The sequence below is a fragment of the Electrona antarctica genome (assembly GCF_951216825.1).
Source record: "Electrona antarctica genome assembly, chromosome: 14".
NCBI classification, from domain to species: domain Eukaryota; kingdom Metazoa; phylum Chordata; class Actinopteri; order Myctophiformes; family Myctophidae; genus Electrona; species Electrona antarctica.
In genome coordinates, this window is record NC_136795.1 from 30,314,104 (window position 1) to 30,341,760 (window position 27,657).

At 40.3% G+C, this 27,657-nt stretch overlaps 1 protein-coding gene across 1 annotated transcript; it reads right to left on the minus strand.

The window, feature by feature from the left end:
* Positions 1 to 1,449: 1,449 nt before the first annotated feature.
* On the minus strand, positions 1,450 to 26,891 carry LOC306937147 (uncharacterized protein; the record flags this gene model as incomplete). The annotated part of the gene is made up of 15 exons (XM_079520813.1): positions 1,450 to 1,748; positions 2,176 to 2,280; positions 2,506 to 2,644; positions 3,907 to 4,041; positions 4,144 to 4,461; positions 6,461 to 6,634; positions 7,799 to 7,805; positions 19,211 to 19,388; positions 20,441 to 20,633; positions 21,584 to 21,724; positions 21,901 to 22,236; positions 22,335 to 22,628; positions 23,349 to 23,645; positions 23,788 to 24,078; positions 26,648 to 26,891. 15 exons carry the CDS (start codon positions 26,889 to 26,891, stop codon positions 1,583 to 1,585), a joined length of 3,018 nt encoding a protein of 1,005 aa, XP_079376939.1. The 3' UTR covers positions 1,450 to 1,582.
* Between the last annotated feature and the right edge of the window lie 766 nt (positions 26,892 to 27,657).

A 27,657-nucleotide genomic window follows, 5' to 3' on the forward strand; every position in this document is an offset into this window, starting at 1 on the left:
CAGTGAGCTCACTGAGCTGGATGCAATCCTTCCGGTGATAAAATGGCCACCAATGTGATAAAAAAAGTCAACCAAAGAACAAGATTCCTATACAGGATCTCCTCACTGGTCAACAAAAACACCTTGAAGACCTTAACAGGAGCCCTCGTACAAGGTTTCTTCAACTATGCATGCACCTCTTGGTACCACAGCACCTCCAAGGCCCTTAAAACAAGGTTCCAGACTTCCCAAAACAAACTAGTCAGGCTACTACTTGGCCTCACTCCACGAACCCACCTCACCCCTGCCCCTGCAGGCCTCACAGTAAAATCCTCAATGTTAATTTGTACACTATCTGACTTAAATTAACACTACATAATTTAAACCCCATTTGCTGCGCTATGTGGTGATGAAACTGAACAAGCAAATGGAATCGCGCATGCCGCACAATGCCTGGCACAAATAACTTATTTGATTATACAATTATATAAACGCAATGGATACAAGGAAGTGGCAAGCACTCACTTCTGCTGATTATAGGAAAATTACAAAGAGATGCAATAGAAAATTGCAATAGAGCGCGCCGCTCTATACCAAACTAATTTGGCTGCTGGCATATGGCTTACGGGTGGTTTTAAACTCCACTATCGCCTTCCCAAATGTGTGTGACCAAAATAGCAATTTAGGGGAAAGCGTGCCAACACGCCTATATGACCACACCTCTAGGCGCAAATACCGGTGTCGGCAAAATAGATAACGGGTGACGCTGGACCAAAATACCATTAAGGGACTGAGCAAGCTCCTACTTGTAATTTTCGGGCAGCAGCTGACTTTACAGCCCTTACATCTTAAAGTGGGTAAAATAAAATATATATTTATACACACTGTAATATAAAGCTCTCTTTATACATTTATGGGTTATTGCTTCTCTCTCTCTCTCTCTCTCTCTCTCTCTCTCTCACGCACAGTCGCACGCACAGTCGCACACACGCACGCACGCACGCACGCACGCACGCACGCACGCACGCACGCACGCACGCACGCACACACAGGTGACTGGTTCAGCACCACCGTCAATGGACAGCGACAGGCCAGTACCTCCAAAACATAAAAAGATTAAGTATGGTAACCAGAAGAGTGGGCACCAGGTAAGAGTGGGCACCTCAATGTTGACTTTTTTTTTTACGTCTCCTATTTCCAAAATGTAAAATATATATATATTTGGAAATATATATAGATTAAAACATGCTTAAACAATTAGGCCTACTATTTCTACAATTAGGCCTACTATGTCTACAATTAGGCCTACTATTTCTACAATTAGGCCTACTACAAATTGCTGCAAAACCTGTAGCTTAGTAGCCTAGTCATTAAAAATAAAGTTCGATGATAATGTTACTTTACATTATTTAAAAGACCATATTCCAAATGCATTCTTTTTTTATGTACATTTTCACATAAAATACTTAGGCCCATATTCTATTCATCAAATTAAATCAATATAACACAACCTTCATTAAAAATGTGCTTACTTGATTCCAAACTAATACTTCATTAAATTGAATCAAATGTATTAAGTTGCTGTTGAACAAGGTCTCATATATTAGCCATCATAGTTAGCATAGATGTTGTCCTGCTCATCTTCAGCACTCTGACCATCCACTGCTCTCCTTCCAGGGTGGAAGTGTTCTTTGTTGCTGGTCTCAGGGTACATGTCTACATTGGCATAGATAGCATCCTCCTCCTCCTCTTCCTCTCCCTTGTAGTCTCTGAGGCCAACAGAGACAAGAGAAGACATGAGTTCAACATAATGTCTGTAAGTTAATAATGAACCGCACAAGGAGATGGGGAACACATTTAGAATTTTGCCCAAAGTTGTGACACCAGGTTGAAAGTAGCTAAAACATTAACACATTCAGAATATCCGATGCCAACCTTAAAAAAGTCAACGTAAAAAAAGTTAAATTATGGCCTATATATATTATAGCCCCAAACCAGCAGAAATATGATAAAATCAAATTTTCCCGTTTTCCATTCATAAACCGAACGCACACATTTCAGCATTACAAACATTGACATTTTTTAGACATTAAAACGAACACACCTAGCACCCACACAATAAATAACAACTACATTTGAGTTAGTCCAACCACATATGTGTCTCCCACATTTGTCTCCTACACTCAGTGTACTGACCCATTCTCATCATCTCTGTCATCATCATCATCATTCTCTGACTCTTCCTCGTCCTCACCAGGGTTGTAGACGTGTCTGTGCATGCTGCTGGCTTCCTTGTAGTCTCTGAAGTCGACAAGAGAAGACATGAGTTAAGTATATGTTAATAAAGGAGATGGGAACACATTTTACCCACATTATAACCAACTTGAACTTCAAAAAGAAAAGTCCTCATGTGCCATGATGATAACGATGATGATAATGACGATCAAGATGATGATGATTATTATTATAATCATTATTTCATGAGGCATTCTTCAAATGAGGTAAATTTCAAATCTGTGTACTGACCCGTTCTCATAGTCATTACTGTCATCATCATTGACATGGTGACAGGTGGAGACATCTGCATTGACGTAGTCTCCTTCATCATCATCATCATCATCATCATCATCGGATCTGCATCCTGTGTTATAGACGTTCATCGCGCCTGGGAGGAAATTGTACTGGTTCAGAGGTAACAGGGTTGAGCAGTAACAGGTTCAGAGCCAACAAGTTTAACACTGTAACAGGGTTGATGCACCAGTTGGAATGAGAGAAGTTGATCATATTCATAGTTTGAACATTGTTTAGAACGTTTTAGAGCATTTATTTTATGATTATTATGAGTTTCTCAAACAGCAAAGGAAAAGCTACAGTACAATCCGTACGAAGAAGTGGATTACTATCAGGACGGATGAGCATCGTGTTTGGTTAAGGTGTGATAATAAACTCTGTGTGGATTCACCATTTTGCTGCACATGTGATGTTCCTTTTTACTGACACCAAGTTTAAAATAAGAATTGAATGCACAGAATATCAATACGAAGCAACTGAAAAACACCTTATTTCAATGGTAGTGGAAGGAGAGAAAGGATTTTTGTCCAACCACGAAACGGCAACCAATGGGTGGGGCTTGACAAAGGGTGAATTTGTTCATCCAAGATGAAGATGACCAATTAACTTCACATCTTGTGGGTGAGAAGATGGCCGATGAGGCCGCTCCATGCACGTGTACAGCGATGCACAACGATGCCCCCCCCCCCCCCCCCACCCCCCCCCCCCCTTACACTTTGGTATTGTGCACTCCATCCTCCCTGCATGCTTCCTTTTTTCTCACTGTAGGTCCTCTGTAGATTGAGTATTTGATTACATTTTAGCTTCTCTTCTCTGTTTTATGACTTTAATTTTATTGTAATCTTGGGGGTAATCCTTGTTGCTGTCCCATTCTTACTGTCACTTTCGTATTTAGAACCTGTTAAGTTGATGTAAATCTTTAAATGGTCTAGTGAATTAACATACTATAAATCAAACCCTGGGCCATGGTCCACACACGGAATGCCCTATTGCAGTGAGGGCATGTGATGTCTGGGGGCCGGCTAGGTGAGAGGGAGGAGCTGGCTCTGGTCTTTCGGAGCTGACGCTTCCTGGATGCAACGCTTTTCAGACTCCTCTACTCCATGTTTGACTGCAGAGCGTCATTTGGAGCTGTCATTTTCATTGGCCTGCCAGGTCTCAGGATCCAGACCGCAGCTCTTGAGCACCTCAAAGGCACATTAAAAACAAAACTGCAGACCTCTCAAAACAAACTGGTCAGGTTACTACTAGGCCTTACACCCAGAACTCACCTAACCCATGCCCATCTAGTATAGCTAGACGTGGGCAACTAGTTAGTGGAATAGATTGATGTATCAATATGAAGATAATACTCACTAGCTGTTTGATCAGTCTTGACCGCTGGCCTTCTGTGTCTCCGCCGCCACATCAGACAGAGACCAATCAGGAGCAGCAGTAAGAGCAGGAGCACACCTCCTACAGTCCCGCCCACTATCAGAGGGATTGGAGAGGCTAGAAAAAAGAAAGAAATAAGAAGGAAGGCAGAAAGGACTAGTGAAAATAGATCTACAATTGAAGATGTGTGTTGACCCTTTACATCAATTGGTCTCTTACGTTTGACTGAGATGCTGAGCAGCTCTGAGCAGTTAGAAGTAAACGTGAAGACTTTATAGAAACAGCTGTAGTTGCCCTGGTGTTCATACTCTGCTGCAGAGAACTGGAAAGAGGCAGAGTGGGTGGGGTCCGGTTCAGGCTGCTGCCTGCCGCTGTTGGAGCCAGAGAAGTTGAGGTAGAAGATGCCTCCATTATACTGGGGGGGAATGGAGCAGGTGATGGAGAAGCTGTGACCCCTGGTTACCTCTGAATGAGCAGGACCCCAGACCAGCTCTGTGTGTGGAGACGTCAGGTTGATGTTCGGCTGCTTCAGCCTCACTGTTCACACAGAAACAAAGATATTTCACATAGGCTACAGCAAATCAATCTATCTATCTATCTATCTATCTATCTATCTATCTATCTATCTATCTATCTATCTATCTATCTATCTATCTATCTATCTATCTATCTATCTATCTATCTATCTATCTATCTATCTATCTATCTATCTATCTATCTATCTATCTATCTATCTATCTATCTATCTATCTATCTATCTATCTATCTATCTATCATCTCAGAGGCAAATATTGTACTTTTACTACACCCACAATTATTTGAAAACGTTAGCTATTAGTAGTAGTTACTACAGTCAGATTCTTTTTAAAGCAAAAATTAACCCAGGATCATGAACCAGAAGATAGCAAACGGCTAATACAATTTACAATTTAGCTCTTAATCCAGAGCGATTTACGTTAAGCAAGAACAAAAAGCATGGCAATACATCCCATACATAAAAAGTAGTTATCATGAAACATGAGTAAGCTAAGATGGATCATCCCACAATCTTTTTATAATTCACCCGAAATGTATAAAATGTGTAGTTTAAAAAAAAGGATAATAATGAAGCCTAATATCTGGATTTTTATGCCACTTGGATACAAGTGATGTAGGACAGTTTGACTTTGTTATGGGGGTGACACTGACCACTCCGCCAAGGAGGGGGTTTGTTAGTTCTCCCCAAGAATTTATTTAACAAAGTAGATGTAATTTCTAGTATTCTGGGGGATTTGGGGAGTTTGACAATTACAAAAATTGATTTGATGACTGATGCAAAAGAGCCATCTTTAATAATAACCACTAATTAAAAGTGACAATCTCTTTATAATTGCATTCAATTTAAATACACCTACAGGAGTGTGTACACTGTACAGTTGGAGGCTATCGATATTGTCCTTTTCTTTTTGCTGAGGTTTGCCCATTTTGTTAACCCATTTTGGGCGGGAACCCCTTTTGGCGTTTTAAACATTGTTATAATTTAGCTATTAAAAAATAGCAGATCTACAAGCTCATAGCGCGCCACCGAGTGGCGCGCTACGAGCTTGTAGGTCTGCTATTTTTGAAAAATCGTGAAAATATTTATTTCAGAAAACTAAAGAGGATTTAGAAGGATTTTTAAAAATTTTGAGGTCAGGCCTAAATGGGTCAAATGGGACAATATCGGTGGCACCCAACTGTATGTGGTACTGGAGTTTATCCAGACAAAATATACATAAAGCAAGAGTAAAAGAGTAACATTCCCACTCTCATTGATAAGAGAGAGGTTTGACCAGGTTGATCACGCAAAATGGGTGAAATCCCCCAAACGCAGGAGAAATCCTTTATGTACAGTAGAGATTATATTTCTTCTGAAACTCCTGACTCACCAACAAAGATGCTTTTTGCTGGGCTGCTGTAGGGGCTTGTGGTGCTGCGAGTTGAGTATTGACAAGAATAATTTCCCTGGTTGGAAGATTTAACATTGGACAGTGTTAACATCCCAACATTGGTCTGTTGTTGGGTTTGTAAAATGGTGTGATGATGTCCAATGGAAGATCCATCCTTGTCAAAATTCACATGAAGAGGTGTACAGCGCTGGGGTGAAACTGAACAAGTGAGGATCAACTGCTCTCCTGCTGAAAGAACTGAATTTGATGCAGACAACCTAGGAGATGGTCTAGCAGATGGCCCAGATGTTTGTCCTGCAGAAGAAACAGCTCACATTGAGGGACTGCTGCTTCGATCAGATCACTGTTTGGAGGAACGACTTGTGAAGATTGAACTCCACTTGTTCAGTGAATTGCAATCAAATTAATCCATGTTATATCAAAAGTGATGCAATCTCAACAAGATAATTTCTAATACAATTTACATATGCATATCTTACCTGAACAAACAACACCAACATCTTCAGGATGTGTGCAGTCATGTTTCCCAAATCCATGATGTGGACATTGAGTCACAGAGCATTCCGTACCAGAACAAGCAATACCATCCATCCAGATCTGACCAGTACCTTCCCCATACTTCTTTTTAGTGATGGAAACTGTCCCACATCCTAGCTCTCTGCAAACCACCTCAGCATCTTTCCGGTCCCAGTTGTCTTCACACACCGTCCCCCACTGACCACTATGATAGACCTCCACCCTGCCAGAACACTGTCTACCACCTACTAGCCTCACCACTGGGCCTGGACAGAAAGAAAGAAAGAAAAGGATAGAAAAAAAGAATGTTGCACATTTGTGTATTTCATATACAATCATTTATTTGAAATGAGTGACATGACATCGACTCTTACCTGAACAGTTGACACCAGCATCCTCATAATGACCACAATCATGTTTACCAAATCCCCTGTTTGGGCACTGAGTTAGAGACTTTTCACTTCCCAAACAACGCACATTATCCATCCAGATTGGACCAGTCCCTCGGCCAAAATGGGCATTTCCAGGAGCACTCTGTACCATCCCACAGTTCAGCTCTCTGCAAACCACCTCAGCATCATCCGTGTCCCAATCGTCATCACAGACTGTTCCCCAGCTGTTGTTGTGATAGACCTCCACTCTTCCAGAGCACCGAGAAGACCCAACTAATCGGATTTGGGCATCTTCTATGAACAAAAACAAAAAAACATCCATATTAAAATTTTCATTTCATTAACTTTTTCTTTTTATTATTATTATTTGTATTTATTTTTTCAGAGAAGGTGCTGACCTGTATGTGAAGGTATGTACAGGAAAGCAGACACTGTCGGTGGAAACAGAGCATACTTAGTTACTTTCATGTTTTTTCAAATCATGTCAACATATCACATATTATACCATACTATTGGCATATTACACTTTGAAATACATTGATAGACTAGAATAATGTGCTCCTCGGAGCGCAGCTCTCCGCCAGGGTAGGTATAGGTCAATGTGGGCCAACAATGTTTCACGGCAATCGGAGGCTGCTGCGTTCATCTGTATATCAAAATCTGTTCATCAAAATGTATAGGAGTACTGTAGGAGTATTTTGTTCAACAAAACAGACCACTCCTGGCTGCAAATTAACTTTGGGAGACAATCTTAGCCAATCAGAATGGAATATGAAAAATGTGACAGATCCGTCTGGATCACACGACTATAGAGAGATAATGTGTACCAATTTGCGTGATGTTTGGACAAAATCTAGGAGTAAAAGAAAAAATCGGCCTCCTGGTGGCACTAGAATGTATATGTATGTGCAGTCATGTTGATCGGGCCAACTACTCTGGAGATGAGCTGTACTCGGACAGACAGACACATGGACGGACGGACACACGCACAAACAGACGGACAGAGGCGAAAACATAGTCACAGACTCACGGCCATACCTTCGGTCTGGCAGAGCAGAGACAAAAATGACTTTCACCACAATTGCAAAAAAAAAAAAGGTTTCATTGATTAAATTGATTATTTTTGGAATGTGCATTCCTGTATCTTGTGTCTAAAACCCTGGCATGTGACATTGTAGTACTTTTCATTGTGATAACAGTTATAAGTAACATTACAGTAACATGCAGATAAAACTTGTTCTGACAGTTTTGTTTTGTTTTTCCAGCCCTTTACTCATTTTTGGTTGTTGTTTGGTTTCAAAGGTGAAGTCAGCAAAGCCTGCTTGATCTTGACAGTGTGTGTTTAAACTGACAATGACAGACAAGTGACAATGCAGGGCCGGTTCTAGGCATAAGCAATATAAGTGGTCGCTTAGGGCCACAACCACTGAGGGGGCCACATCACAAGGAGAAGATTTTTTCTTTTTTTTTAATGTATCCCCTATCCCATATAGGGCTACTGGCGGCCTGGGGGCCACATATGGCCCCCACCTTCACTTAATGCGGCCCGCAGGTTAATATCAACTGGTGGCCACATGTGGCCCCCACCTTCACTTAATACGACCCACAGGTTAATAACTGGCGGCCTAATGCGGCCTGCCGGTTAATATCGACTAGCGGCCACATGTGGCCCCCACCTTCACTTAATGCAGCCCGCAGGTTAATATCAACTGGCGGCCTGGGGACCACCTTCACTTAATGCGGCCTGCAGGTTAATATCAACTGGCGGCCTAGGGGCCACATTTGGCCCCGACCTTCACTTAATGCAGGGGTCTGCAACAGTCTTAATGCGACCCACAGGTTAATATCAACTGGTGGCCTAGGGGCCACATGTGTCCCCCACCTTCACTTAATGCGGCCCGCAGGTTAATATCGGAATACTGATATATTATTGATTTCAGCTGTTCAAATTCCAAACATGCAAGCATGACCCGCTTTAATTACTTCAGTCTATATTAGTAGCTTAATGACTAGTACTAGTTTTTTATGTCCAATGTATTTGCATTTAAGTTCATAAAGTGAACATAAGAATTTCAAATACATATATATTATATATGTATTTGAAATTAAATAAAAATGTTAATTTTCAGGATTCCAATTCAGAAATACCGGTAGCTAAAAATAATTAATTAGCAATTAGCAAAAATAGCAGATAGCACAAAACACGTCGCATTTTGAGCTTGTAGATCAGCTATTTTTTGACTATATGCATTGTGGCCCTCTGGAGTGAGTGTGACATATAGTGGACCACTGCCCACGGGTGAAATGGTTTGCAGTTGATTGCAGTTAGTTGATTTAATTGATGGCAATAGCACAGTAAAGATGATAATAATCTAATATGATGTGTGTAGTTCTTTATAGGTCTAACCTCTTAATTTTGATTTCAAAGTGCACCTGATTGAAGGATTTTCATCGCAAATGTACTATTTTTTCTGGAGCCTGACATGGAGGGGCCACAGAAAATAATCTTGCTTAGGGCCACCTTACCGGCACTGCATTAATGTGAATAAAACATACAGACAGTGTCGTGTTATTTATGGGTGTGCAAGATTAATTCTCAGAAATTGGGGAGAAAATGTATTTGGATTATGGGGTCTGGATATATTTCCATACTAGAGGGAATTACTGCTCATTGGTGAGTTAAGGAGAGCCTGGGAGGTCACAGCCAGGCCACTTCCTTGCTGGGGGGTTGGCTGCTTGTCAGCATTCCAGCTGTGAAGGGTCTATAGTTTATGGCACCTCCCAGAGCAGTGTCAACTCACACAAGTAGAACATGGCAATGGGGAATAAGTAACTTCTATCTTTAATTCCTTTCAATTGTGTAATGTGTTCTAAATAACCTATTATATATTGGGTTGGTAAAAAGCCTAAATAATAAATATGTGATAGTCTAACAGCTAAGGTCAGCGGTGCAGGCAGGAAGCTGACTGCACCACAAACTGCCTCTCAGAGGAGAAAGGCAGGATGGTCAGTGGCATCTGATTGGGAAAGTGTTTAGCATGGAGGTGTGATTTCAGTCAGAGCCCACTGTGACTATTCTGTGTAGCACAGTATTAGGCAGATTCACCAATACCAACGAACGTGATACATGTAGTTAGGCAGACGCCAGCGGTATGTATTATATGCTATATATAATTGTGCATTATTCATAATCGATGTAATATGATGTTTAGATTGTAACCAAGTGTTCTTGTGTTTCTTGTGTCCTGATCGATCAATGATTAATGGCAATTAATTAATGTTAACGTAGATTTAAAACCACATAATTAGTGATACACTTATCACTGAACTAAGTCTGAAAGTCATCAAGGACAAGCTAAGCTTTACCAAGATCTGGGACAGTTTAGAGTGTGAAATGGTAGCTAGAATTCCTGACCAACAGAGCAGGGTAGAACTACAGACCAATAGGACAGAGCTCCAGGGTACTGAGATCATCTTGTGTTGGGGGAAGTGTGAACAGAACGTGTGAATGTATGATTGTAAGTGTTTATGATTAATATGAATTAATAAAAACCCTATAAAATGCACGTTTGAGTTCATCAAATATAAGCTATTATTGGAACATTTAGTTCACCCTGTGCGTGTTAGTCTCTATACTCTGCCAACTGCATGGGCTGGTCGGAGCCCCGGCGCAACATCGCCAAATAACCGAACAGACAGAGCAAATATATTTATAACTAGAAAGGTCGCAATTTTCAAAAATTGCAAAGTGTGGTTGCCGCAGTCGCTTACATAGTCCAACTCAAAAATACTTGAGTTGGACTTTTAGATCTTCCCATGTTAAGTGAATGGGGAAAATTAATTCACTAATTAATTAATATCAATTCAACTATACAACATTTCTCTTAGCAATGAGCAAGCACACCATTCCCGATGAAGTAGTCGATTTGACATGGCTCAAGTGCCTACAGTCAAAACTGTGGGAGTAGCGTTTTACAATAGTCTGGCAACCACACTAATAATAAATAAAGTGTTACATTACAATAGTCTGGTTGCCCACACTAATGAATGAAAAGAAAAGGTAAGGGGAACAATAGTATGGTTGCCCATAGGCAACCACACTAATAAAGTGTTACAATTACAATAGACTGGTTGCACTAACTAGCTTTGGGGATGCGTCAGAGCTGGATTCCTGAATGGGAAATTCTGGGCACAAGCCCTGCAGGGCCCAAAGAGCAGGGTGGCACTGTAGAAAATTAGGCCAATTAAGTCAGAGGCATTCACCCTGGAAATCTTAATTATAGCGGCTCTCATATAATGTTATGTATTGTTACATATACACATAATAAAGTGGTGAAAGAACATAACCAGCTGATCAGTCAGTCTATCATATGATTCTAAAGTAAAGGGCCCCAGCACGAAAAGCTACTATACCCGCATACGGCCTGAAACCGAATATACAAAAGATATTTTGACACTACTTTTCTTTCACTTAAAGGAGGAAACTGATGACAAAAAGATACAAAAAGAGAGAACTATGACTCATTTCGACTTCATGTTGACATATCCGTGGTGCAGTAGATCATATCATGGAGATGCGGTCCGGTACGCTCTTAACCCATTTAGACCTGAAGACGTTTCTGCAAATGTCTTCTAAATCCTGACAGTTTTCTGAAAAGCCTATGTTTCTATGTCAGTCGTTCTTAAAGTTTTTCATGTCAAGGACCCCAAAAATATATGTAATTGGCCGCCGACCCCCATCTGAAAATATGTTGTTCCAGGGATCCCCCATGAAGCAAAGATTGAGTTAAAAACGATCGCTCTGACAGAATATATATTCAAAGATTTGCACCACATTTTCTCGATTTTTCAAAAATAGCAGACCTACAAGCTCGTAGCGCGGCACTCGGTGCCGCACTATGAGCTTGTAGATCTGCTATTTTTCAATAGCTAAAGTATAACATAATTCTTAAAACACCAAAAGGGGTTCCCGCCTGTCACTACACCATTGGTTCTAAAAGTTGGGGTCTCAGCTAGTCCTTAGAAGGGTAGAAACTAAAATCAGCCAGAGAATGTATCATTCATTCTGTACAGTACTATGCTGCGTGAATAAACATACAATTTGATAGCATTCAGTAGATCACCCAGGTTTTATGGTTTTTCAATCCCCACACGTGTATGTATAAGTGTTGCAACACTTAAAATGCAGAATATGAAATGCTGGGTGTATGACTTGACTACCGCGGCCTGAATGATTCAGCCCTGCAGCCCTGGTGTGAGATATGATCTGGACAACAGATGTCAATATGAAGTTGAGGATCACATTGACCACTTCTGTGTCTTCTGTCTCTCTCCTTTCTTTCGTAATCTTTTTTGTCATCAGACGGACAGCTTGGTCATATACTTCTCTCTTTGTTGACGTTTTGTTAACTCATCCTCCTGCCGTTAACCCAGTGGTGGAAAGTAACTAAGTACATTTACTCAAATACTGTACTTAAGTACAATTTTGAGGTATTTGTACTTTACTTGACTGTATTCCAATTTCCAATACATTTACATCTACTCCACTACATCTCAGAGCCAACATTTGTACTTTTACTCCACTACAATTATTTGAAAACTTTAGTTACTAGTTACTTTGGAGATTTACATTTTGATTAGAAAAACATACATTACTGTAACCACTTCAACCCTATATACATTTCGACCATTTGAAAATAGCTGATCTACAAGCTCACAATGCGTCGCGATGCGATGCATTGTGTGCGACCTCTCTTTTCTATTCAAATATGAATATAAACTGGAAAGGTCGCAATTTAAAAAAATTGCAAAGTGTGGTTGCCGCAGTGGCTTACATATGCCCCTCCCACTAATATTGCCAGCCAATTACAATGTCACGTCACCCCTGCGATCATGCGTAAGTAATTCGGAGGGGATTTATCCCCCAAAAATCATGTTTTTGCGACAAACGGTTACATTTCTCGCATTTGCGGCGCCCCCTATGGATGAAAATAGAATTGCTTGTGGTACTTGGTTGATTGAACCACCTGCGACATGTGATTCAAATTTGGGATGGATTGGACATTCCGTTCGTGATTTATGGCATTTTTTGTAAAATAGGCCCCTCCTACTATCTTCGGACGACGATTACGGCCGAACGATACGCACTACCAAAATTCTGCAGTTGGTGTTTTAATCAGATGGGTCCTGAGATCATGTGTACAGATTTTTGTGAGATTTGGACAAAATCTGTAGGAGGAAAAGCAAAAAGTGTGTTTTGGAGAAAATTCTAAATGGCGGAAAATCTATCATGACGCAAATGGGCGTGGCCTATATGGGGAGATGCGTCATGACCCAAGGAATCCAGTGACAAAATAACTATAGGCACTTTGCTGCTCATTTTAGTATAAAGAATATGTGGCGCAATTAAATACTGTGATAGGTAGGTATATAGGTGCCAATCAAACCTGTCTAATGGCCTTTATCTAATTAAATATGCACATTATGTCAATTAGTGACAGTAATCTGCAAAAGAGAACACGGGACAAACACGGGAGAACCTTCAAGCAGGCTGGCTAAATATCTATTCTACTGTATTCTTTTTTTGTAAACTTTATTTTTACATTTCTTCATTACACATGTACACAATGAAAACACACAAAACACACATACATATACAACCCCCCCCCCCCCCCCCCCCTAAAAAAACAAAAACAAAACAAAAGCAAAAAAACAAAAACAAAGTGGTGGGACAAAGCATGTCAAAAAGAGAGTCAAGATAGGGACACAGTCCGGATTACAGTTCACTGAAACGAAAAGTCCTCAACAAACTCCACAAAGGCACTCCAAGCCAGTTTTTTTGGGCTCTGTCCACTCTATACCTGAGTTTTTCCAGAGGCAGGAATGATACTTCTTTTAGCCATTGTTGAAAAGAAGGTGCCTTATCGTCGGACTTCCAATTAAGGAGGATTAGTCTACGGGCTAATAGGGACGCAAATGCCAAAGCATTTGCTTGTGGAGATGTGAGTGTAGGCTACAGTTTGGGGGAATTATGCCAAAAATGGCGGTGTGGAAAGAAGGGGTCACCACTGTTCCACACATATGAGAGAATACGTCAAATATTTGCTTCCAGTAGGTAGTGAGGGAAGGACACGTCCAAAACATGTGGCCTAATGAGGCTGGGGTCTGGCTACATCTTGGGCATCCAGGGTCTGGGATGTTAAAGAGCCTGGCCAGTTTATCCCCTGAATAGTGAAGTCGATGTAGTATTTAAATTGAATTAAACCATGGCGTAGTAGACTGTCCTCCCACATCTCCTCAGGGAGCTCTACACCCAGAACTCTCTCCCAGGCAGCTTTTGTCTTGTCGCAGGTTACTGGTTTTAGATCCCGTATCAAATCATAAATCACAGACACACGTTTTTCCCCAGTGGGGCTAAATTCCAATATTAATGTCCAATTGATTCTTGGGTGGTAAGTAGGGGTGAATTTGAAGAAACCTAAAGAAATGAGATCTGGGTATATTATGAACTGCATCAAGTGTTTCAAAAGAAATGAACATCTCATCAGAAAAGAGATCACAGAAAAACACCAGTCCATTCCTGTGCCAATGTTGAAATGCATTATCCATCATTGATGTGGGGAAAAACTGATTGTTGGCCACTGGACAAAATCTAGTACTGAGCTGGTTTAAGCCAAAGTGCTTTTGGAGTATTCTACTGTATTCTATTGAAGGCCTACTATTTGACAATTGACGCAATACTCTCTTGTCTCATTCAGTGCAACTATCGCAACTTCTGTCATCTTCCTCTTTTCACACGATGATATTCACAATGTCATGGCTATGAGGAAATCACCACACGGCCTTACAGAAAAAGAGACCTAGATATTGTGTATTTTAAACACAATGTTTCCATACTGTACATGCACAGTAAAAGGCTGTCCACACCTAGATTGATAGATAAGTATAATGATGTGAGCATCCATCCACACGGATGAATAATAATGATGTGATGTGTCAAACCAAAGCGCTCTGACAGTGACCTGATAAAACGATATCGTTCACCATTGTAATTATCGTTCTTGGTGTGTGGGTTGCCCTTAAACAAAAAAAACCCAACTTATTTTCTATCAATTACACACCCCATGAAACCTTGAATTTATGGAGATTCTTTTGTTTTAGCCACATTCCTGAGCCAATAATTTGATGACCGGCGGAGTCTCCTCTCCTACTGAGACTCCTATACTGACCGATGACATCGAACTACTGAACTACTCCTTTAACACTTAACATTAACTCATTTAATGTATTACTGTTGAATAATTGTTGGTGTGTATATAACTTAAGCATTTTGTTCCCAAGCCCACCACGACCAGTATGGTCGTTCACTGTGTGAATTTGACCCCTGTTTAACAGTTTAGCCATTTTAACAACTCACAATATCAATGCCACAATGTATGTCTCTAGGATCTAGATCTAACAGCAGACAACACTGTGTTGAAACACTATGGGCTATGTGCCAGTTGGCTTAATATTTCATATTAATATTCATACACACAATGATGCCCTCAACAATACTTCTCACTTCACCAAGATTCAAATAGAAGCTTTGAGAATCTGTAAATGGGGAAAACACGTTATTTTCAATATAATAATACACAGGTTAATAAAACCAGTCACTCACTCATGTTCAAGCACAGGATTCTTCTCCATATTGCAGGTCCCATTGCACAGAGACTGATAGGGTCTTCTCTGTCACTGTCCAGTGGAGTTGAAGACTGAATTAGGAAGATGTGGTGAGTTCTCTGTGCAGGAAACCATGCATTGACACTTCCTCTTTGTTGACATTCAGTTCTCTTCCATTTACGTTCTCTAGACTATAGTTATTTAGTTTATTGATCACCAATAACAATACACAGTATAGGTCAAAAGTAGTCTGTTCAAGGTTAAAAAGGTTAAAAAAAAACAATTCTACTGTTCTAAACTGAGCGAAAAGCCATAAAGCCAAACACTATAAGTAACAATAACATTGTATTAATCGGTGTAATCACGTTTGTTGTTAGACATTTCTTATTGACTGCACAAGCTCACAGTGGTTACCAACCTCATTTTTTCCACCATGTACCATGACATGCACCCTCAAAGTAAAATTGGGCCTATACTGCCTAGTGCCTACTGTCAGTTTCATTCTTACACAGCTCAGTGCCATAGCTCTTGGGTCTTGCTGTGTATGCTCTTGTCACATGAGGAAGTGAAAAACATATTTTCAGCCAGAAACCTCCTACTAATCAAATGCACTACATTTGTTTGCAAAGCAATTAAGAGTGTATTTTGGATACAAATGTGAAGTTTAGAGTGTACTGCATTACATGGCTGTCCATAAATTAAATAAAACCTCCACAGGATTCGAGCCAGGGCAGAGCAGAAGTAGTTCAACTGAAGCATGGCTACACTTAAGGGCCGATTCTATAGCCATGGCGCCCTGGGCGAATCGCCCCTTTCAGACATAAAGTAGTAGCCTGTACATAGCTTACAAACTATTAGTCAGGGTGACCATTCCAACAAGGTAATAGACCCAGTGATGTGATGTGCAAATGATTGTTTCTGATTGGCACTCCTGTTGTATTTTTTTATTGGTCCATCAGATTGTAATTACACCGTCTCAGCCACTCGTCAGAGGGCAAGTTTGGAGTCAGTGTGAGAGAAGTCACAAAGAAGTACGCGGTTCAATATACATTTTTGTCGTCCGCTTTTTCCGTGCAATAAATACAGATTCAGTGGGAATAACCTTCAACATTAACTCTGGCATTTTGGGACATGAATATTGAAAATAGCCGATCTGCAAGTTTACAACTCGTAGCAAAGCGACACTTTGAGCTTCTGTATAAGCGACTTTGTCATAAAATCCCCCTCTGCATAATCCAATTGAAGACAATGCAATCATATCCCATGAAGATGTGTTAAATGAAAGTAGGCTACCATTAGTTCACATGCTAAAATACTGTGTATATAGACTGAATGAGAATTATAAGCCTAATACAAGGATGGGCAGAATATTTCCCCAGTAGGGCAGAACACCATGAATTCAAAATGTGAGTTCAAGCTACGGTTTATTGAATTGTAATAATAAACACAAGGATATAACATCTTAACCTTTCTTAAATTATTTATTTAACAGTAACACTCATGTTATCATGAGTGTTAACAACATTATACTTTGCGTAGAAATTAAACAAGAAAAGACAAGAGACATTTAAGTTGTTTTTGGTCACAAGCCTTTACTGACTTTTTAAAGAGCAGTGACATGCAGCACACATACATTCAGCCTCGGTCAGACTTGACATACAATTATTTCAACACCAACATCAAGCACCATAGATGTACCTTAAAAACTAAAACGTAATTAATATCAACACAAATATATTTTAAGTTATGCAGTGTCATCTTTGTGACATTAAAAGCTCAGATCTTATTTCTATAAGTTTACACCCTAACATATACAGATTTAATTTCCTTTTGTTTCCACAGCAGTTGAGTGATATGCATTGAAATGATTATGGGGTGTCATGCACAGTCAAACTATTGAGATGATGAGTTGAAGTTTGCAGTTGACAGTCACATTTGGGCCTCATTATATATAATTTCTATAATGTACATAAACCAAAACAATGGCAACAGTATAAAAGCCAAAGTACAAATAGTGAAAATGCATGATGCAACCTAAATAACAGAAATGTTTAATTTACAGCTTCCAAGAGATTATAGCGTACTATAGCCTTGTAATCAAGGACAGTTCAACATTTCTATTTAGCAGAATGTTTCAAAAATATACAAACCTGAACTAACTGTAAAGTTGTAACAGAGGAGATCCATCTCCTGACATCCAAATGTACACATCCAGTGTAGGAGCGCAAGATGAGAGGCAGGTGGAAACGCTGGCAAATCAACTGGTTAGACAAGACAGGTAACAGTAGCTAGAGGAAACCAAGACACTAGAATACTACAAAATCAGGGTGACAGAACAGGTCACGGTTTGTGACACATGTATGGTACTGCTTTAATTCTGTATAATTAAATCAATGTAACCGACTAAATACACTGAATTCTGAACTGACTGTATTTAAAGTACCATGGCATGGCCTTTACCTAGGGCTAGGCAATCATAAGTTAGCTGTCTGAACCTCAGTTCACTCTCTCAACCATTTCACCTTGTAGCCCTGTCCCTTTGTAGCCTTGATTTGTAATCCTTATTGTGTTTGAATCCCAGAGCAAACTTTGTACTTTTGTACTTTAGGCCTACTGTATGTTCGTTCTCCTACTAAAATTGTGGGCCTACAGTATATGCTGCCTTAATTGGGACAGGAAAGACAGAAGCCTCTACATACTGTCGGCACCCCGACAACACCCCCGATGTTTGCCACTTATGTATTTTTGAACATTGGTTTAGTTAGAGTAGGTAGGCAGGCAGGCGTGCTTTTTTCACTATACTAGTTAGTTAGTTCTTTAGTTAGTTAGTTAGTTATAGTTAGTTAGTTAGTTAGTTAGTTAGTTAGTTAGTTAGTTAGTTAGTTTGTTAGTTAGTTTGTTAGTTAGTTAGTCTGTCTTTGTTTTCCCTAGCTGCTCCATTTGTTATTTTGGCAAAACCTGTATCCCTTGCTAGTGGCTTCTTTATGGTTTATTGTATGCCCTGTGCATACATTTTGTACATGTAATACTATTAGTATTACAAGTGCTGTTTTAGTGATGTTCTTTTAAAAATCACACCCGTGTGAACTGAGTGGTGTAAGGTCTTATATAGCCTGATCAGCTGTGGTCTGACGTAATGTCTGACGTAATGAAATCACACCCGTGTGAACTGAGTGACCACTTTCCTAGATCTATGCTCATTTTTTGGTACGAACAGACAGACAGACAGACAGACACGTAAACTAACAAAGCCAGTCGTAGGAGTGGTTTACACCACTCAAAAAGAACCTCACTAAAACATCACTTTGCACTTCCAAAACCATGTGGTTTCCAATTGCACTTATCATGCTCAACATCCCGGTAATTCAAACTTTAATATTTTTGAGGGGCGTAATAGCCCCTCGGCCCCCTCCTATATTCAGCTATTAGTGTAGATTTTCGTTTTACGCGAACATTAAATTCCCATTGAAAATTAATGGAGAATTTACGTGATATGTGGACGAGCAAATTGTTATTTTCGTCCCACACAAACATTAAATTCCCATTGACAATGAATGGAGAATTTACATCATATGTGGATGAGCAAATCGGTATTTTTGTCCTGCACAAACCCCATTGACAATGAATGGAGAATTTACGTCATAGCGTCTGAGCAAATAGGCATAGTGTCTATTTTACGACATGATGATGTACGATATGGTAAGAGCGCCCCTCACTTCACACAGGTGTGATTTTTATGTTACAAACTCATCCCTAGACCCAAAAGGGTTTCGTAACATAAGTTACGTCGACATCACTCTGGCCCTCCACTGATCTCCTTTCAGGGTTCAGGTGTTCTTTGGTGCTGCTCTCTGGGTGCATGTCTGTATTAGCATGGATAGCATCATTGTCCTCCTCTTCCTCTACTACCGCACCAGGGTTGTAGTAGACGTATCTGTGTATGTTGCTGGCTGCCATGCAGTCTCTGAGGGCGACAAAGAGAAGACACCATTTTAATTTGAATGTATTGCTAGTGTGTTTGTGTGCCATTTAGTGTGTGCCATTTAGTCCTGGATGGCGAGTAACTTCATTCAGATTCCTCAGATAAAATTGTTCCTAAGGTGACTGTTTGTATTGGGTCCCTCAAAACCAATGTGCGCTACAACCTCAGTCAGAAGCCTTGGCGTTAGCGTCCGTAATGATCAGACTACGCACCTCAACACGCACAGAAAGTTGGTGACCTATACATGTTTTATTCCCTGAGTAACAGATGAATGTTAATCCACAATGCTATACTGCCAGACTGTTAACCATGTCGATCATATTACTTTAGCCTCCTTGGACTGGCTTCCTGTTCATTTCAGGGTCCAGTAGTTCAAGCCAAGGTCTTATACAGTATGTGCATGGTCAGGCCCCATAATATTGAACTGACTTTCTCCAATGCTGTGTGCCCAGTAGGACCTTAAGGTCTGCTGCTGACCAGGGCTTGGTCTAGCAGTCATTCCCCGTACTAGACTAATAACAAAAGCTGACAGAGCCCTTCATCTGTAGCTCCCAGACATTGGAAAGCCCTTCCACATGCAGGTGTTGAGAGCTGCATGAGCCTCTGTGGACATCTTTAAGAACGACCTAAAACAGTATACTGTTTAAACAAGAGTTTGTGGAATGTCCTTAATGTGTTTTAGTTCAGCCTTGGTACTGTAGGGGTGGGTGTGTTTCTATAGTAATAGGTAAGAATATGCATTTTTGTTAAAGGTAAGCTTGTTTTTCCTTTCTTAATTAGTATAGTAATAGTATTGATTGATTGAAATATTTATTAACAGTTTGCAGAATTACAGTACATTTCAAGCACAAACTCAATACAAAGACTGTTAACTGTGAGTGGACGACCCAATTAAGCATTACACTTGTTTACAAGAGGGTCCGGTCCACCTTGTTCAATTCATCAAAACATTTAGAGACGTACAAATAGACACGTAAGTAAGTAAGTAAGTATAGTATTAGTAGGTTCTGTTCTGTGAAAGCCACCCTGATTACCTGTTTGTTCCAATGAGACAATAAACCACTGTACTTTGGCCTTTTAAGCTGGTGTTGGCTGGATGTGTTTGGGGACTGGGAAGCAGGGAGTCCATTATTGTGTTGCGCCCAGTGACCCCTAGGTCGGGTTGTAACACTTCTTCATAATCTTCATCATTGGCTCTGCCCTCTGTGGTGTAGGTGTTCATCACACCTTGGAAGACATCAAGTATATCAGTGTTGGTGTCATATAGGCTATGTTATACCAGCTTGATCTCATTGAAATCTAAGTACTGGTACATAGTAAGGCCAGTTTATATTTCAACAATATGGCAATTCAAACACCTTTACACAAAACATCATCAAGAGGTAGCCCCTCCTATATAGAAGTTTAATGTTTGTTTTTAGTTCAATGTTTGTTTTAAAAACGCCATTGACAATGAAGGGAAAATGTACGTCATCTTGTCCCTAACACGAACATTAAATGCCATTAACACTAAGAGAATTTAATGTTTGTTTTGTCACTGTTTGTTTTACATCACCATTACATCACCTAATCAACATGAGTTAGACATGAGTAGACATTAATATATTAGCGCCCCTCACGGGTGTGATTTTTATTATCATGAGAACGATGGCTTCCATTATCGCATTGCAACTTTTCAGGATTCCCCATCGATGATTTCACTGGTGCACAGGTTTCCCACAGCCCTCCCACGAGATACATGGCATTTTTATCATGAACATTAGTGAGGACCAATTATATATGGTAGGTTGAAAAGTGGTGAAGTGGTCCTCTAAGTAAACTAGAATTACTTGAGTAAAAATAATATGAACGTAAATAGCTAGAACCCTGGGAGATAGATTGCTGAGGTGGAGCACACCACCATCTGTCAGTATACGAACATCTTAGTTACCCAAGCCTTGATACTTGGGCATGGGATCAAACACAGAACCTTACAATTCAAATGTCATATGTTGAAGATGCATTGAAGATACATTAGGGATTTTTTTAATGATTGATTATTATAATTATGACGCGGCCTGTTATAGCACCAATTAGAGTGTGCGTGCAAATTTTCCCGGTTGCTCACAGACACATGGCTACATACACGGACAGGGTCGCCTCCCAGCCTTTCGGCCTGGCGGAGATAATTAACTCACAGGCTGTGGAATCAGTCTTGACCATAGGCTTTCTGAGTCTCCGCCTCCACATCAGACAGAGACCAATCAGCAGCAGCAGTAAGAGCAGGAGCACACCTCCACCTCCTACAGTACCACCCACTAGCAGAGGGATTGGAGAGGCTGGTAGAAGAGAAAGAAAGAAAGAAAGAAAGAAAGAAAGAAAGAAAGAAAGAAAGAAAGAAAGAAAGAAAGAAAGAAAGAAAGAAAGAAAGTGTTTAAATATACAAGTAACTAGTTTGTTAGATCTAGTATGTGATTGTGTGTGCATTTATTGATCCTTGAAATAAACTTCTTACGGTTGACTGAGATGCTGAGCAGCTCTGAGCATTTAGAAGTGAAATTGCGTTTGGACATGGTGACTTCATAGACACAGCTGTAGTTGCCCTGGTGTTCATACTCTGCTACAGGGAACTGGAAAGAGGCAGAGTCATGTCCTGCTGACTGCTGTATGATAATGGTGTTGGAGCCAGAGAAGTTGAGGAACTTGAGGTAGAAGATGCCTCCAGGATACTGAGGTTCAATGGAGCAGGTGATGGAGAAGCCGTAACCCATGGTTACCTCTGAATGCCCAGGACCCCAGACCAGCTCTGTGTACGGTGTCGTCAGGGAGATGTTGGCCTGCGGCAGCCTCACTGCTCACACAGAAACATATTTCATACTACTTACTGGAACTTTAAGACATGTCTTTAGTTAGTCAATTTGAATATAATTATTTCATTAATTTCCTCACCTGTAAGAGAGAACCTAACAGGGTCACTTTGAGGAGATTTGAAGCGTCTACTTGAAACTGTTGTTTCATACTGACATCGATACGACCCCTCATGGACAAAGTCCACATTAGGGATGTTGAAGGTATGTGACGAGCGACTGGTGGTTTGGATATTTCTAAATGAACCGGAGGTCTGCCGCAAAATGAAGGTTCCACCCAAATGTTGAGTTGCGAGGGAACAGGTGATGTCAACTGTGTTACCCCAGGTAACCTCACTGACAGGATTCACTGATATGCTGGGCTTTGGGAGACTCACTGAAAATAGTAGGACATGAATAAGGAAGAAAAACATTTAAATTATTGGCATTGTATATAAGCGCCAAGCAGCTATGCTGCCGGCCATTGTTGTTCTTTTCTCTTCCAATAAGGAAACCGGCCTTCCCATGCATGAAAATAAACAAAACTTCGCACACAGGTACATTCCTATGACAAACTCACTTAACTGGCATTGTGGGCTAATACTCCTAATGGTGGCACTATAGTAATGTTAAATCAGTCATTTATGCTATCACTTTGAAAGGTTCGATTTGCCAACTCAGTATATGAGTAGAATCAACAAAACTCTGACATAGGTCCAGACTAGGGCATTAAGCAACTAGTCGACTAGTTTACTAGTCGACTAGTAAATCCACTAGTCGACCTTGCTGGTACTAGTCGACTAGTTGATAAGAAAAACAAAACAAAAAAGTTCATTTTTTTTTTACCGATTTTGTAGGCCTCAATATCAGGTAGATTATAGTTATAGTCACCAATGTACACAGTTTTTAAATGTACAAATATTATTTTTTTTAAACATAAAAGGTGGTTTAACAACTAGTCGACTAGTCGACTAGTAAACTAGGCAACTAGTCAACTAGTAAAAATGACTAGAAGTGAATGCCCTAGTCCAGACCCAGTCCTCAAACTGCCCGGCAATGACCAGCTGTACAATTATGTAACTACGTTTTGAAATGAATGCAGTAGTTAATTCCTCACCTGTAACAGAGACTTGAACCGGGTCACTTTGAGGAGATTTGAAGTGCCTGCTTGAAACTGTCATCATATCATACTGACATCGGTATGACCCTTCGTGATCAAAGTTCACATTGTGGATGTTGAAGGTATAGGATCTGCCACTGGTGGTTTGTTTCTTTCTAAATGAACCGGAGGTCTGCCGCAAAGTGAAGGTTCCACCCAAATGCTGAGTTGAAATGGAACAGGTGATTTCAACTGTGTTACCCCAGGTAACCTCACTGACAGGATTCACTGAGATGCTGGGCTTTGGGAGATTCACTGAAGATAGTAGGATATGAGTGTGAAATAAAATAAAGGTTTTTATTATTGGCATTGTATCTTAGTTTAAAACGTATGACTAGATAGAATCACTAGATTATCATTTAAAATAATTGAATTAATTCAATAGTTATTTCCCCACCTGTAACATAGATCTTAACAGGGTCACTTTCAGGAGAGTTGAAGCGTCTACTTGAAACTGTTGTGTCATACTGACATTGGTATGACCCTTCGTGATCAAATTCCACATTAGGGATGTTGAAGGTATATGACGTGCCACTGGTGGTTTGGAACTTTCTTGAACCAGAGGTCTGCCGCAAAGTGAGGGTTCCACCCAAATGCTGTGTTGAGAGCGAACAGGTGATTTCAACTGTGTTACCCCAAGTGACTTCACTGACAGGATTCACTGAGATGCTGGGCTTTGGGAGACTCACTGAAAATAAAAAAGAATGAACCGTTCTAATCATAAACATTATACGACAGTGTGTTATTTTAAGGTTAGGATTAGCTGACTAATACAATTTATTTGTCAGATTTACAGTATAAAGTTTGAATATTATTATATATCTTTCATAAAAGCAGCCAATCAAGCCTAATTTCTGAGTTTTATGTCACTTCTGCACAAGTGATGCAAGTAGTTTGACAGAAGTTCTAAAAATAAACATGACATGGGGTTAGAGTTAGACTATATTCTTTTAATTTCCTCAAATCTATGCCAAAGGCCAAACATATTTCTTCTTATCCCATTGATCCTGGAGTAATTTTTACTAGAGTATAGTCTAGTCTACTCATAGTTTCCTAATGGTTAAGTTCATAAAAGCATTCTACTCACCAACCATGAGGTTTACTTGGCTGCTGTAGGAGCTTGTGATGCTAGGAGTTGAGTATTGACAAGTATAACTTCCCTGACGAGAAGAGTCAACATTGGACAGTGTTAATATTCCACTTGTCTGTTTGGATATTAAAGCCTGTCCAATGAAAGATCCATCCTTGTAAAAATGCACATCAAGAGGTGTACAGAACAGGGTTGAAATGGAGCAGGTGAGGATCAACTTCTCTCCTGGTGAAAGAGCTGAACTGGATGTGGACAGAGTAGGAGATGGTTGTCCTGCTGCAGAAGAAAACATCAATTTATGTTAATATTAATTATTATCTTATAATGATGAATTAGGTTCACACACTGCGTTTGTGAACATTGGACTCCACTACTTCCGTGATTCAGAATCAAATATTCAATAAGGTTCTATCAATGGTAATGCTATCTTAACAAGATCAATTTTGAAAGAAGAGATTAGAAATATTACCTGAGCAAACAACACCAACATCCTCTGAATGGGAGCAGTCATGTGTCCCAAATCCTCGATGTGAGCATTGAGTCAGAGAGCATTCACTACCAGAACAAGCAACATCATCCATCCAGATGTTACCACCGCCCCCTCCATTCGTGCTGAAGAAGCTTGAAGCTGTCCCACAATCCAGCTCTCTGCAAACAACTTCAGTGTCTTTCAGGTCCCAGCTGTCATCACAGACTGTTCCCCAGAGGCTGTTATAATAGATCTCCACTCTTCCAGAGCATCGAGAAGACCCTACTAATCTGATCTGAGCACCTTCTATCAGTAAAAAAACAACAACATCCTAATTAAAATTACCATTTCATTTTCAAAATGTATAGCTGTTTCTTTCAAGTATTCCTTTTGTCCAGTGAACATTCTTACCAGTATGTGGAGGTATGTACAGGAACACAGACACTGCATGGGAGAAACATCATAATGTCAAAGTGTAATGCCATAATATATGGCATTACACTTTGAAACACATGGATATATACAACAACATGGATACAACATGCTCACGCACCCACTATGTGTAAATATAGCAAAGCTTGTAAATACCTTCTGGCTGTAGGCTACTGTTTGTGGCAAAAGCTTGTAAATATCTAAGATCCACACAGAAGAAAACTCTTTATACCTTTACTTTTGGGGTAAAAGTGCTCAAACTTTCATTCTTTTCCTGCCTTGATCTCCCCCTCTCTTCTTCCCTTTCTTTGTTTTTCTTTGAAAAAATGACATAATGGGAACTGCGCACAAAAACTAATTTCATCATTTTTTTTACCTGTAAAACAGTGATGTGACAATAAAGCTGATTCTGATCTATACATTGATTATACTCGCATCTTGTTTTTCAGTTTTGCAGTGTTCATATTCTTTGCCCCCCCCCCCCCCCCCCCCCCAACACACACGTTGTCAATTTGACTTATGAATGTCAAAAGGCTGTCTGACAGTCTAACTCAATGTCAATGGCACAATACATGTGCCATTAACTGTGACCAGTAAATATTCATACATACAATGATGCCCTTAAGGCCTCAACTCAATACCAAACTATCAAAGATTGAGCTAGAATTTTGTCTTCACTAAGATTGAAATAGAAACTTTAAGGATCTGTAAATGGGGCAATAGGCCTACATATTTTCAATATATTAATATAGGAAACATCAATTGATAAAATAATGAAACGTGGCACTCACTCATGTTCAAATACAGTATTTTTCTCCATATTAAGAGTCCCATGGTGGAGAGAGACTGATAGGGTCTTGTAAACAAAGACTCTATAGAAATGATTAGTACCATTGGTACCATAGCACCACAAAGGCCTCTGTTTCTCTTCCCTTGAGGGTTTCAAGTCAGAGCCGGTCTGGTGGTGTTTGACACTGGTGTGTCCGATCCATCTCCATCTTCTTCATTCAATTTTGTCTGCTGCTGGGAGTTGTTTTGACTTCATCCACAGAACTGCTGACATTTGTTGTTGAAGGTTTGAACTTTATTTATTGTGATCTTTGTAATTCTCCATGCCTCTGACCCAAAAAGCAGGACGGATTACACGTTGGAGTTGAAGATTCTGATTTTGGTTGTGCTGTATCTCTCTAGTGCGCAAGATGTTTGTGAGCCGTAGAAATGCTGTTCTTGCGTTGCCTATCCTAGCTTTCACATCCGCATCCGTACCACCCTGATTGCTGATGATACTCCCCAAGTAGGTGAAGGACTCCTCATCTACCGTGGTGTCGCCTAGAATGAATGGTTCTGCACTGGTCGTATTTATCCTCATAGTTTTTGTTTTGCCCTCGTGGATGTTAAATCCTACTTGTGAGGAAGTCTCTGCAAGGGTTTTGGTCTTGTCTTGCATGTGATGGTGACTATGTGACAGTAGTGCCAGGTCGTCTGCAAAATCGAAGTCATCTGTGTCCATAATGTCCACCGGATTCCATTCTTCCTTTGTTCTGTTGTTGTGCTCTATCTCAAACTGGTTTATGAGCTGTCCATTGTATATCACTCTCTACACTACAGGTCATTCCATAATAGCTGTTTTGCTTAGTGGGCACTCTGTGGTGTCTCAGTAGCTTCCAGGTGGTCTCTCTATGTACACTGTGCCCTTTTGTAGTCGACAAAGTTGACATATAGTGGGGAGTTCCACTCTAATGACTGCTCTATGATTATGCGAAGACACATGACCGATTCTTTCAACCCAGATTTGACTCAAACAAGGGGTTAAACAGTCATACAAAAGTGTGAATCCCTGTAATTGCCATGTAAGTGTTCTTAAAGAGCACTTACAGGTGGCTGCAATTCGGAACTGGCCCCCGTAAAGAGTCCAAGCTTACCACAAAATATGCCACCCCCCCCCCCCCCAACTGTTTACTGTACATATCTACATTTTTGATTGCTTCTCGTTTATACTTTTGCCTAGTATTGTATAAATGTTTCGATGAACTGAATACACATGACCCCAATGGAAACAAACCATAGTGCTTTTCTTGGGTTAAATCCTTTTAGCTGCCCCAGTATAACTACTACACGTGGAAGGAACACGTTATTGCAACCAGTTCCTTTCCCCTCCATCATAGGCTGACCAGGGGGAGGCAGTTTAGAGACCAGGATTACTGCATGTTTTTGTGAGTGTACCTACCCTAGGAGACATGGGGAGTACATGCAAACTCCACACAGAAAGGCCCTTT